General features: G+C 38.9%; 1 protein-coding gene across 21 annotated transcripts in view; it reads right to left on the reverse strand.

Moving 5' to 3' along the window:
• The window catches only part of SYTL2 (synaptotagmin like 2), a 116909-nt gene that overhangs the window by 19728 nt on the left and 84036 nt on the right, over positions 1-13145 (reverse strand). For 7 of the 21 annotated variants that reach the window (XM_077867295.1, XM_077867296.1, XM_077867297.1 and 4 more), the window contains 4 exons: positions 6765-10628; positions 3749-3850; positions 1696-1749; positions 390-437 (listed from right to left, as the gene is read on the reverse strand). In XM_077867295.1, the coding sequence (XP_077723421.1) occupies positions 390-437; positions 1696-1749; positions 3749-3850; positions 6765-10628 (4068 nt within the window). The other 14 variants (XM_077867311.1, XM_077867307.1, XM_077867299.1 and 11 more) reach the window with 11 other exon arrangements.

Below are 13145 nucleotides of genomic sequence, written 5' to 3' on the forward strand. Positions count from 1 at the left end.
AAGACCATATTGCAACATAAAGTGAAATGGTAATGCAAGGTGCCAACTTCATTTTAAGAAAAGACTCAAGGGCCAGAGAGACTTACAAAAGAATAATACACAGTAATAACATACATCTATATTTATATATAATACATATATATGCCTACATAAAAGTTTTTAAAATATGTAACTCTCTCCCACCAGAACCGCAAATTAATCTTTCAATACTGGCAGCAGTAAATTGTTTTTAATAAAACCCTTGTCAGAATGAAATAGTTTTGTAAGCTGCAAGAGTTTAGTACCAATAATAAATACTGCATGATTAATAGTGTTAGTTATTTCAGTATATTTAACACCATGTAGAGTGGCAACATTTAGTCATTTGTGAGAAAGATCCTGCTACTCACTTCCTGGTATGCATTCATTTGTATCTGGTTCCTGATCTGCTTTTTGATCTACTCAGAAGAGCAACATTAAGAATAAATACGATTTTACAAGAAGGATTAAAGAGACATGAAGGTAAAGCTCACATGTCAGTGTCACAATGGAGACTGCAGAATACATCTGACACATTTTCAGCTTGCTTTTATCCATTCCCCAGAGTGACTCTTCATTAGCCACTTGAGGTCTCCTATTCAACTAAAAATCTAACATCTAGCATAGGAGATGTTTGGTGTGTTTCTTCTAAATGCACTGAGCCACACATAGCTTGGGAGATGGAAGGAGCACTGCACCAGGAGTCATGAAACCGAGATTTAGTTCCCACCTCCCCCCACTGACCAACTAGCTACAGGATCTTAGACAAGTCACCTAATTTCTTTGAGCTTTTCTTATCTGTAAATGAAAATGGAAATCCCTGCCCCACCTACTTCCATGAAGTTGTTGCAAGCATAAAATGAGAAAGAACTAGGATATAAAAGTAAGGAATGACCGTTGAGGAGCTCTGATACTACATTTCATGGGGAAAAGCTCAGTTAATATACATTTTCATTATTATAGTAAAGGCAATTTAAAAAACACAATTCCAGTGCAGAAATACAAATTACACATTTGCATAAATGCTGAACTATAAAAAAAATCAGACTCATTTCCATCCATTCCCCCATCAAAGCACTATTATCCTATATATTTTATAACTGAACCAAGTAATATTCAATCCATTGACAAACGTCAACATCTTTTGGCTCTGTAATACTCAAAACTGGTTAATTTTACTTCAGCCTATATTTAGCTATTTAAATGAGCTGAGGTAGGACCCCGACTCTGGTTCTGGGACTCCTTCCTTTGAAGTTAAAGCTTTACCAGCTATGCCCAGAGAGATCCAAATGCTGAGATGTGAGATTCAAATATAGGAATAACTTAACCCAGGAACCCACCCGATGCTTCCTGCCCTCACAAAGAGTTCTGCAAGTCAGAGTAGCAAAAATCAGCTCATATCCATAGAAATACAATTTCCTATTTATAGAAACCCTTGCTTCCCAAGGGTCTCTGATGCGATCCTCACAATGGTATCACCAGCAGAAGTCTTGAGAATACAAACAGTTAGTATTAAATGCACTGAGTCAGAACCGTTTTAAAACAACTTAGGCACCATTCATCACATGGTGGCAAATGACGTTCTTCTATTTAACCAACAGCTGCGTCTCAGTGACTGCCCAAACCACCCCACAACCTAATACACAGACAGACATGCAAATACATAAAGATATTTACCATCTTCAGCACTACGTACTAATTCTTCAGGCAGATTATCTACTTTAGCTTGATCTGTTCAGGAGAAATTAACAAACGGTTAACACGGCTGACCCTTGGCGAGAGAGAACAATGAGACTGTCCCTGGGAGCCCCCGGAGTTGGAAGCAATTAGTCAAGATGCAGTGAGGGGTGCAACCAAGATGTCTTCCCCAAAATACTTTCTCTTTAGATTAGCTACTTGAACCAGTGCCATAGCGGGAGCTCCCATTTCAGCCCCGATGCAGCTTACATCAGCACACTGCTGCACACGGACTCCCAAGGGTTAGAGGGTTAGCTAAGAGCAAGCAATCTGCCAGCAGCAGGAGAAAACACAGGGCGGCAACAGCCTCTCTATTCTTCTGGAAAGGGTAAGATGCTAGCCATGACTAACACCTTCTCAAACCCATGGTCATTAATAAATATTTCTGTGCATGCATCATCATTTGTGTATGCCTCTGGGAGCCTTGCTTGGGAAGTCAACTGAAGAGATGTAACTGGGGACCAGCTGCTAAGTGGAATCTTGGCAGGCTAGTGTGAGAGTGGGTATCGGTATTTGGAAGGGAGCGTGCAGGAATATCTGTCAGCTGATGGAGATTTTTTTTTTTTAACCCTGCACATTCCTGAGTACTTTAAAGCTGCACCATGGAAATAGCTCCATGCCTCACAGGCAAGAGGTTTGCCAAACTGGACAATTGTTGCTGAGTTTTTGGGTTTTTTTTTTTCCTTTCCTCAGGATCCATCACCAACATCAGGAAGAACAATTAGGACGGTCCAACAAAGGACTGGACTCGCTTTCTGTGGGAGCATTCAGGCGGATATGGCGGGGTTGGACACCTGTTGAGGAGGCTTTATAGAGAATTTCTGCACTGGGGAGGTGTTTAAAATGGGTGATCTTCAAGGTCACTTTCAACCCTAAGATTCCAAGATCTCTGGTAGGGGTAGAACTGCATTCTAATTTGGGAATTCTGCCCTCAGAGCCCTGAAAATCTCTGATTTTTAGGAATTATTTAATGGAATGGCTTTTCCCTTTCCCTTTTTAAATTCTGACTTTTTAGTCTCAACTGCAGATGCCTAAAGCATATTCTAAACATGACAATGTTCAACTTTCAAGCACATGAGTTTGGCAGCAGTTACCTTTCATTCAATAAAGTTTCTCATGACCCTCTTCACTCCCAGGGGTGTATGATAGCTTAAAAACAATTAAGAGCAAACCTCCTAGAAGTCATGATTTCTAAGTCCACTTGTCTGGCTCACAAGTCTCTCGATATATTATGTTTATGTTAGTAGTCATGAAGTCTGTCACCATTTAAAGCAGTTGCTGGGGGGAACAGTGTGCCTAAAGTGTTGTAGGCTAGGTAGTCTTTGGACTTTTAGTTCCAGTATCCAAAAGAAATGTGTGAAAAGAAGGGATGAGAGAGAAAGGATAGTCCTTGAAGCTAGGGACCAACTCATCTCCATATCACAAAAAATTCATCAGACACCCAACACTGTCATATAGAACACAGTCACTTCATAAATGCTCCTGATAGTAGTCTGTTGATTTCGATTCATAGCTCCGTGGCATGACTCTAAACAAATTGCTTTACCTCCCTGAGCTTCATTTTCCTCATCTGTAAAATGGGAATAACAATTATCTCTTACAGGGTTCCGTATGCCAGTTAGATGAAATCATGCATGTGAAATGCTTAGCCAAGTCTTGGCACATGGTGCTCAATAAATGTTAGCTCTTCTTACTAGAGTTGCTAGCTACCACAATCTTTTAAAACTCACTGTACTTGAATAAATACTCGAACTGGGATTCTTCAATTCAAGGAAACTTAGTGTTCTAGTAACCAAACCTCATGCACTACTTTCAAAGTTCCAGTCACTTTAGGATGAGCTTCTTCAGTTCCTATGAAAAGGTTATTCTCATCTGTTAACCCTCAATTTAGGGACTCTGGTGCACAACAGCATGCAGTGAGGCCACAGAAGAGCACAAAAGCATTTTTAAGCTTAGACAGTGGCATCAACAGTGGGGCAAACTTTATTCTCACTTGGTGAATCTGATGAAATGTCTTCTAGACTTTTGGAAGGCATTTTCCTAGCAGCACTCCTTTCCAAAGTTTTCAAGACAGGACTGGGTTCTTCTTCTGAACCTGTTACAAAACAAAATTGATGAACACTGCACGATACAAAAAAGATCCAGAAATCCAAGCTATTAATAAGCAATGGACATTGATATTGTAGGTTGAAAGGAGGCATCATGTCATAAGCTTCTATACTTTTATTTATAAGCCTAAGAAGCACTTCTTAGAAAAAAGTAAACGTTCTCAATTCTTGGTATATCCTTTAAAAACCATTTTCCTGGTCAAGAAATCTTTGCAAGCACAAATCATAAAAAACAAGATAACCACATAAATAGAAAAGTGACTCTTAGTCGTCTACACCTCTATTTTAGGCACATGATTTGTTCTGTGCCAGACTTTGAATCTTTCCACTTCACTTCTAGCTTTTGAAGACAACCACAAAGTGGTTTTAGGAGCATTAAAACAATTAGCTGAAAACCACAGAAGGCAGGATTCAGATGCTTAACATCTGTGTATAATCAGGTACACAGATGGTATGGGTGAATTCTTCAGATCAACGAATGCAGGCTTTTTGGGATTCATGAGCTAATAAAATTTCCAACAAAGTGTTGGAAAATGACACGAGGTAATCAACCTTTTATTAAGTCATTTTAAAGTTGGGGGGAGTCTATCATGTACTAATATCTTTGCTTATTTATTTTTTTAAAAAAAAGCATATTAGAAAAAAAAGCATGTTAGGACCAACAGAGGAAAAAAAGGGCATAATTTAAAAATAAGAATAGTCCTTTAAATCAAATACATCTAATGTTACAAAAAAAATATCTCTAGCTGGTTCTTAACTTTTTCATTTTGACAGTGAAAACTCCATCATGGATTAACTCTGGTCTGAATATGGTCATTCATCACCGTTGTATCAATACTGCCTATAACAGTGGCTGGCAATACGCACTTCAAAAATGTTTGCTAGGGGAGCCTGGCTGGCTCAGCTGGTAGAGCATGTGACTCTTGATCTCAGGGTCATGAGTTCAAGCCCCATGTTGATCATGGAGCCTGCTTTAAAAAAAGTCTACAAAATAAATCAATGATTCTATTAATAAGTCAGTGAATTTGAGATCTGCTTCTCTACATGATACTTTCCTAAAATGCATCCCAGTTCTCCCAGTACTGATTGGCATGCTAGAGCAAATGGATTCTAAGATGAATTAGATTTGGGATGCTCTGTGTTCAAATTTAAAGGTTTCCTACTACAAATCTTCTTGGAGTCTTTAATATGCTAATAATGTGCATAACTTCCCAGCATTTCCAGACATATTTGACCAAGTTTTTTTGTTTTGTTTTGTTTTTTGTTTTTTTAAAGGAGCATACTGAAGCATTAGTTGATTAAGAGCTTAGCCACAGGTCAAACATATTAGGTTACTCACCAAAATTGTGGTGCCATTATAGTCAAGGTTCCTCCCTCCTCCACCCCACCCCTACCTGTTTGTTTTAAAATAAAAATTTAGGACAGAGTATATAAAACTAAATTCTACCATTTTATACCTTTTATTGACTTATAACTTTTAAAGATCTTTTCTGGGTATTGTGAGGTCATTTAATATTGATTATTTCATTTTTAGATAGGCTTTTTGCTGTTCAATCAGTTATGCTGATATACTATAAACAAAGCTATATACATTAGGGGCAATAATCTCCAGAGTAAGTACAAATTCACAAGCTCTCCTATGGTCAGTTTACCCTCCTCACTCATGGGGTAATTTAGTAAAATAAAGTCTATCTCACCAAGCTTAACATGCTGACTTATACTCCTGCAAAAGTGGCATTCAGAGATTGGTATTCTACTTTCCCTTTCTTAAGGGAAAGGGTAGCCCTTTCTTACCAGCAACCTTTCTTAGAGAGGCTTCAACTTGATTAATTAGGATTAAAGGTGGATCCTTTGGTCAGTTTTTTAAAAAAGCCCTATAGTTACTTGCAAAGGAAACCAAACCTCATGAATCATCTACTCAGCAAAGCTTATTCATTCTCATCAATAGTGAGTGGAGCTAGAAAATGATAAATTTTCTAAACTGCTAAGAGTGACCCATACCAGTCATTGTGCAACTGTGGATAAAATGTCCCAGCCAGAGAGCATCCTTTACCCTTTTATCACTATAATTGGGGAGTTTCACATTCTTATTTGCTTCTGGGTTTCTCTGCTAAAATGCCCATGTTGATCACGATGGCAAACTGAGACAGGTCCTTTATCTTACAGCCTGGCTGAAACCAGTACCCCTGAGTCCACTTAGATGAATGTGGTAATCGATTAAGATCTTCATCCAATTGGCCAAATCAGGAGCCAAAGAAATGCAGGCCAGGAAATGCCCTCAGGTGGAATCAAGTAAAGTCATCCGACCTAAGTCACACTCTAGAGAAAGGGAAGATTCTGCAGAGAATTGAAAATAAGAGGAAAACACCACAGGGTTCCCTTTCTGAGGGAAAGAGAGTTCCAGCCTTGCACTCTGCTTCTGGCATTTAGCCACTACTGTGGTAGGATATTCATCCTAAAAGGGAAATCTGTGCCCATTTCTCTGTGGCACTTTCTTGCCACAAATCTTACTAGAGACTTCTATGTGGATGGCCAGTTAAGAAAGAAATTCTAATTATTTCCAGGAGGAAAACTAGTTTGAATGTTTCAGAAGTATTTTCTAAACCCAAGAATTTCTTTAAAAAATACTTTTAAAACCTAAAATTCTATCGTTAATGAGAAGAAGTCAGATTCTGAAACACTGCCTTGTGAGTAAAACTGTATGTAACTCACTTGATTAAAGAATGTAAGAGGAAATGTAGCTTTTTATTAAGAAAGGCTAGGTAGACTTAAAGTGATAAGAACTGACCAGCATTTGGGAGTATCAAATTAATCTCAATTTTAAAAACCATATCATCCTTTACATCAGCATTCCCTAAATCAACTCATTAACCAACGGGTTAAGAAATTCAGAATGCTCACTGGAGGTTTTTCTCCAGCTTTCTGCATTGGAACCCACGTCTCCAGCTGAAAAATCAGAGTCAGAGAAACCTTCTTTTTCTTCTGTTTTCTCTTGTCTCTTACATGGTGATGCCAGAATCAATTCAACGTTGCTTGTTTCTGTAGGTTTTTCTGTGTTTCCCAGGAGAGAAATGGGTTGCCTATTTCTGACCACACTAATTGCTTTAGGAGCTTCTTCTGAGCAAGGCTCCAGAGAAGCTCCTTCTCGAACACCTGTAACCTCACTTTCACTATTCCTGTCCTCTGGGGGGTTTATAGTTTCAGCGACTCCTATTTTATGTTCCATATAAAGCTGTGGGGTTCTAGAGCTCTCAACCCCACTTTCAGAACCACAAAGATCTACTGATAAATCAGTCACAGGTTCATTGCCTCCCAGCACTTCATCGCACTGGTTGACGTGAGATTTGAAAACATTACTCGTAAGCTTCATTTCAGAGGCCTCTGAGGCTGTCCAGTCACAATAGGGTACTGTCCTCAAGAAACTGGCTTTCTCGGACTGGGAAGACTCCTTCTCAGGAGTTTCTTCCTTCACTGACACCTGGAGCTGGGAAGAAGGAGCTTCAAAGGTTTCTCTAACAAGTTTCTTAAAACCAGTATCAAAAGCACTCTCTGATATTGATGGAGCCTGACACTTTTTTACTGTTTCTTTGATTTCCTCAGGATGGAATTCAGAAGCACTTTGCCTGGACACCTCAGTTCTATCTGTTAACTGTGATGGATAAAGAGCCCCTGTATCACTTTCATATTTTGAGGAGGGGGTTTCAATTGCTTCCTTCAGTAGTTTTTCTAACCCAGCACTGAGTTCTAGGAACTCTGATTTAGGTTGAATATCTGTCTCCCTTACAATTTCTGCTACTTCCTGAGTGACAGTGGAATCAGATGAAAGGTGAGTTTGTACTGATGGAGATACTGGGGCAGCTAAATAAGATCCAATGTTATGAGTTTTATCAGGGACTACATTGAAGGAATAAAATCCCCTTTTGTCTGGAACCATAATGTCCATTGCAGCCCACAATGTAGAATTTTGGGGGCTACCTGCTGCCTGTACTCCTTCAGGAAATTCTGCGTTTACTTCTCCAGGCACTACTTCCCTCTCAACTGGGGAACATGCTTCTCTAAGTAGCTTTTGTAATACAGCATTTACATCATTCAGGGCAGATTTAGGTGGAAGAATGACTTTTTCTACAGTTTCTGAAATTTCCCTTCTCGATGGTAATGCCTTATCCTGGGGAGCAAGATGAGCATCCCTGGAAGAAGGCATCTCTTGGGAAGAGTTGGCCACATCCCCAGAAGAATCTTTTCTGTAAAGACAGGAAGGTTGACCTGATGGGTGAGAACCTTCTGCAGGCATCTGATGTAAGTCCTCCATGTTGAGTTGGCACTCACCACTTTCATCTTTTGGGGGGAAAGCTTTAATTCCCAAAGTTTCTTTCCGCTTTGGAAAAGGAGCTATTTCTTTCTGATAGGCTGATGTGTTGTGACTCCCTTCTATTCCTTTTTCATAAATTCTACTACCCTCTTCAGGCTCAGAGTTGATCCTAGTAGTAACAGGCTCCAACATGATTGGCAAGGGACAGGGTGAAGTTCCAGTTGCTTCCTTCAGGAGTTTGTCTAGACCAGCAGTCCAAGTGTTCGGCTTAACCTTCAGAGGAGCTACTGTTTTATCTACATGCTCATTAATGGTCTCCTTATGTCCTTTGTCTTCTTCCTTAGTATCAGCAAAACCTGTATCTTGAGGCCATGTTTTATTTCCAGAAATATCTGGTTCTGACATTTGTTTTCCATGAGCTTTTCCACCAGAAGGATGCATGGCTAGTGATGAAGCTTCTGAAAGTAGCTTCTGTAAGCTGTCATTAAAAGTGTCTTTGTAGTCTTTAGACAAAACACTCGTTTTAACGATGGCTTCTTGAATCTCGTGGTCTGAGTAATCCTTTTCTTCCTTGAACACTGGCGTAACAAACCATTTTGTATTCTTTCCCACATTTTCCTTTGATGACTCGTTTCCTGGCAAATGATGAGTAGACTTTCTGGATGATGTCAATGGAAATACGGTTTCATCTGGTAACACCTGGAGTGTGCACTTTGAATTTAATTTCTCTGTTTCCTCTCTTGCCAGAATTTTTTTTTTACCTGGAACCAGCCCTATTTCATGGATGTTCTTTCCTGGTGATTTAATGTCACTGAATCCTTTGTGTTTCTGGCTATTAAAAGGCACCGAATATTTCTGGTTTATTGTGGTAGTATTCTTTTCAACATTATCTTCACTGTTTGGATTGGCTCCTAAGTCCCAAAACTTTCTCAAATTCTCAAATTGAGAGCGGTTATAGACCTGTTCTGTATTGGGTTCATCCACTTTTTCTTTTAGGGACATAACTTTAAAGTTGGGATTCGATTCACCAATTAGAGATTTGTCTTTCTGCAAAGGAGTAGGAGTTCCACTCCCAATATTTGAAGGATGTTGCCATGCTGGTGAAGTAATGTCCCTTTCATGATGCCAACTCTCTGCCACTGGCAATCTTTTTATAGGTTCATTTATCTTATTCTGAAATGGAGATGCTTCACCTGATTGGTCAACTGAAGGGTAATTTTTGCATGGGCCTGATATCTGGGGCCTGGTTTCTTTTGATTTATTCGAGGAATAAAAACTGGAGAGATGGGCTGTGTGGCCACTTTCATCTAGGACCACTTGTTTGCTAGTGACTTGATTATATTCACTCTGGCCTGTAGATAAACTGTCCATGGGCTTTACAGGCTGATACGCTTTAGCAGAAGGTTTCCCTTGACTGCATGACAGTGATGGTTCTTTATGAGTTAACGTAGCAGCAGCTTTCTCACCTTCCCAGAAAGATATTCTTTCACTAACTCTTTTGTATTTCTCTCTTTGCACCTGGTTCTTGGGAACCTCACCAGTTTCTTGTAATTGGACTTCAGGCTTCTTCCAAGATTTGTTTTTGGTAGCCTTATGTAGGGACTCAATGTTCTCTGGCTGTAAAGAAGCTTTCAGGATGTATGTATCCCCTTCTTTGCTCTTTCTCTCTGCTTTCATGTTGTCTTTCAAACTTGGTTCTTTGACAAGTGTTGAAGAGTCAAAATTCACTTCTGACTTTCCTCTATTTTTTTCATAAACATGAAATTCAGGCTCTTCTTTACCTGAACTGCCAACATCCTTAATGTGTGGAACTTGGTCTTCTGCATCAGCTCCTTTGAGAGCACTGTAGGAATAGTTTCTGGTAGGGTGAAGTACCTGATTTCTGTCTCCTATGTTTTTTGAACTTTGGCTATAGTCCATAGTTTTACTCCCTTGATTTGGGCCATAGATTTCAAAAGGTTGCAATATGCCTGGACCTTCCTTGCCTTGTTGGGACAAATTAATAGATTTGGGTTTTATATTTACATTATTATTTTGGCAATTTCCAGAAAGCAGCGTATTTCCCTTCCTGTGGAATGTTGAATCAGATTCCATAGGCATCAATTTAACTTTGGTGGATAAGAGAGCCTTTGAGCCATTTTCTTTTACACTGGTGTCATCTGTCACCAAGACAGTAGCAGTCTGTGATTCTGAGTTTGTTTCTTCTTTCGATTCTATTCTTTGGGGATGTTGGAGAGATGACTTATTGTCTTCTGAATGAGAACTTCGATTAAACCAGTCTAGGACTTTAGATATGGAATCATCAGTTGTCTTCCTTATCTCAGTGGCAAATGGACCAGAGTGTGAGGAGGTCCTAGCTTTTAGAGCCTTGAGAAGTGGGGGCTTACCTTGCTGATGGTCTCTAGAACTGTGATCTGGCACCTGAAATGGCTCAGGCTCAACACTAGACAGTCCATCTGCAACACAGAAATGCTTTTCTAAATAAGGAAAGAGAATGCTTAAAGAATTATTACTCAATCACTCACATTACTTTTTAAAGAGGCACTTTGTATTTACACTTTCCACACCACTAGCTGTTTATATCAGCATTTTTCATGCTATAATATAAACCATCCTAATTAAGATTCTACCAGAGTTGCTCTACAACAGTAAAGGAAGGTAAATGAAGACTCCTGAAACATGAGGTATAGACCCAATTGAGAAATTCCTTTGAAGTCTCTGACTTATTCTGAAAATTCATATGGGGGTGCCTGGCTGGCTTGGTCAGTAGAGCACACAACTCTTGATCTCAGGGTCATGAGTTCAAGCCTCACATGGGGTATAGAGCTTACTTAAAAAAAAAAAAGTTCATGTGGATTTTGTATTCTGATCTATGTTTTTTTTTTTAAGATTTTATTTATTTTGAGAGAGAGCATGTGCACATGTGTGCACACAAACATGCACTAATAGGGAGAAGCAGAGGGACAGGGAGAGAGAATCCCAAGCCAACTCCATCTGAGCATAGAGCCCAACATGAGGCTGGATCTCATGAGCCCAAGATCATGACCTCAGCAGAAACCTAGAGTTGGATGCTTAACTGATTGAGCCACCCAGGCACCTATGATCCATGTTAATTTTAAATATTTTTTTTCTACTCTCAAATCCATTCATAAAACAAACACTCTAGGAAGATACATCATGTTGATTTTATGATTCCACCCATCCATTGGCATACTCATAAATATTAGAGGGGTTTACACCAAGTTTGAGGAACATGGACCAAGGAGATTTCAGGAATTAGGAAAAGAACTTTTTGGAGCTCCCTCCAGAACATTAGCTTGGTGCAATGAGGATATTTGTATTCCTGGGCCTTAGTCTTGATACATTAACCAGAATCTCTGAAGAGAGATCTAGGAATCTTTACTAAAAGCTATCCCAGTGATTGTTCTGCATGCTAGAGTTTGAGGACCATGATCTCAAGAGCCTCCTCTGTTACTCCCTATTTCCCTTCTACAATTTGTGAGTTTCAAACTAGTTTCTGTGAGCCAAATAAACAAACAAGACTGATGCAGAATGTGAACTCTAACCATTCCCTGATGTTGGCTGACCAAAGGGTAAGAGGCTAGAGAAGATTATCTAAGCTCTAATATCAAGAATCCTTTCTGAGCCTTAATCATAGGGTACACAGTACATTTAGTTGAGGGAGCTCAGGCACTCTTCCCTTTAGTTAAGACCCAGGCGTTTCAGCATTCCTCTCTCTTCCTTACAGATGCTAAGCCATGCAATGTGTGTTCCTGAAAATTATGTTAGCTGAATTTTTATGAAGTCAGTTACATTTCAAATGCACTAGAGGACATATCAGTTAATAAAATTCTATCTTTAATTTTAATCATTGACTCCAGCTAAGTGTGAAAACAACAAAGAATTATACAATAATTGGCACATAGTAGATACTGGTTTCCTTAACTACACTTTGCACTATTGAATATATGTCAATAATGGTGAAGTTCTTTGAGAAATCTTGAAGAATTCTGTGTTCGCTTAACAGAAGACAATGATGAAAAAGATGATTGATTATAACATACTATTAGTAAGAACAAGAAGTCTGGTAGTATAAACATAATTTAAAATTATATTCATTCTTAAAAATTATTGAAAGGTCTCTAATTAAATGTTAGCAATACTTAGTGCTGGGTGATGACATCACAGATGGTATTCGTTTTATTCTGTGTGCATTTCTTCTTTTCAAATGTTTTACAACAAAAGTGTATTACTTTTAAAACAAGAACACTTATTTTAAAGATTTGGTACCAGGTAATGTTTCATTTTCTCTGAGGAATTCTTTTGTACTTCCCAATGTAGTAACAAATGTCATTTTGACTGTACTGAAGGTCAGAGCTAAAGTCAAACCCTTATAATTCACATACTTTGCGTTTACCATTTTGGGGGACTGATTTTCTTTTCAAGCTTCATTATTTACTTGTATATATTTTTGTAGTAAGTAGCACAATAATAAGTAAGCAGAACTTTGTACATAAGCTCTAAAGCCAGGAGGCCAATCAAAATAAGTGTAGCTGATGATGCTACAAATTTCTTGGTCAGCTGGGATTCAAAAATCAGAAAGCACAAAGGCACATGCATGTTTCAGATGGTTAAATATCCGGCTCCTGATTTTTTGCTCAGGTCATGATCTCAGGGTCATGGAATTGAAGCCCCCTGTGGCAGTGGGGGTGGGGTCCACGCTCAGCCAGGAGTCTGACTGAGATTCTCCCTCCCGCTCATGTGCACACTTTCCCTCTCTCTTTAAAATAAATAAATCTTTAAAAGTAAAAATAAAAATCAGAAAGCACAAATCAGTAGTTAATACTAATATACAGTCTGTCATTGTAGGAAGCAGGCAGTTTGAAAAACAGGAAAGGGTCTACCAAATTTTTCTGTGGATTGTAATAAAGGAAAATATTAAATAATTTTTTTCATCTTTTGAACAAACATTT

Source organism: Canis aureus, chromosome 23, assembly GCF_053574225.1.
Source record: "Canis aureus isolate CA01 chromosome 23, VMU_Caureus_v.1.0, whole genome shotgun sequence".
NCBI classification, from domain to species: domain Eukaryota; kingdom Metazoa; phylum Chordata; class Mammalia; order Carnivora; family Canidae; genus Canis; species Canis aureus.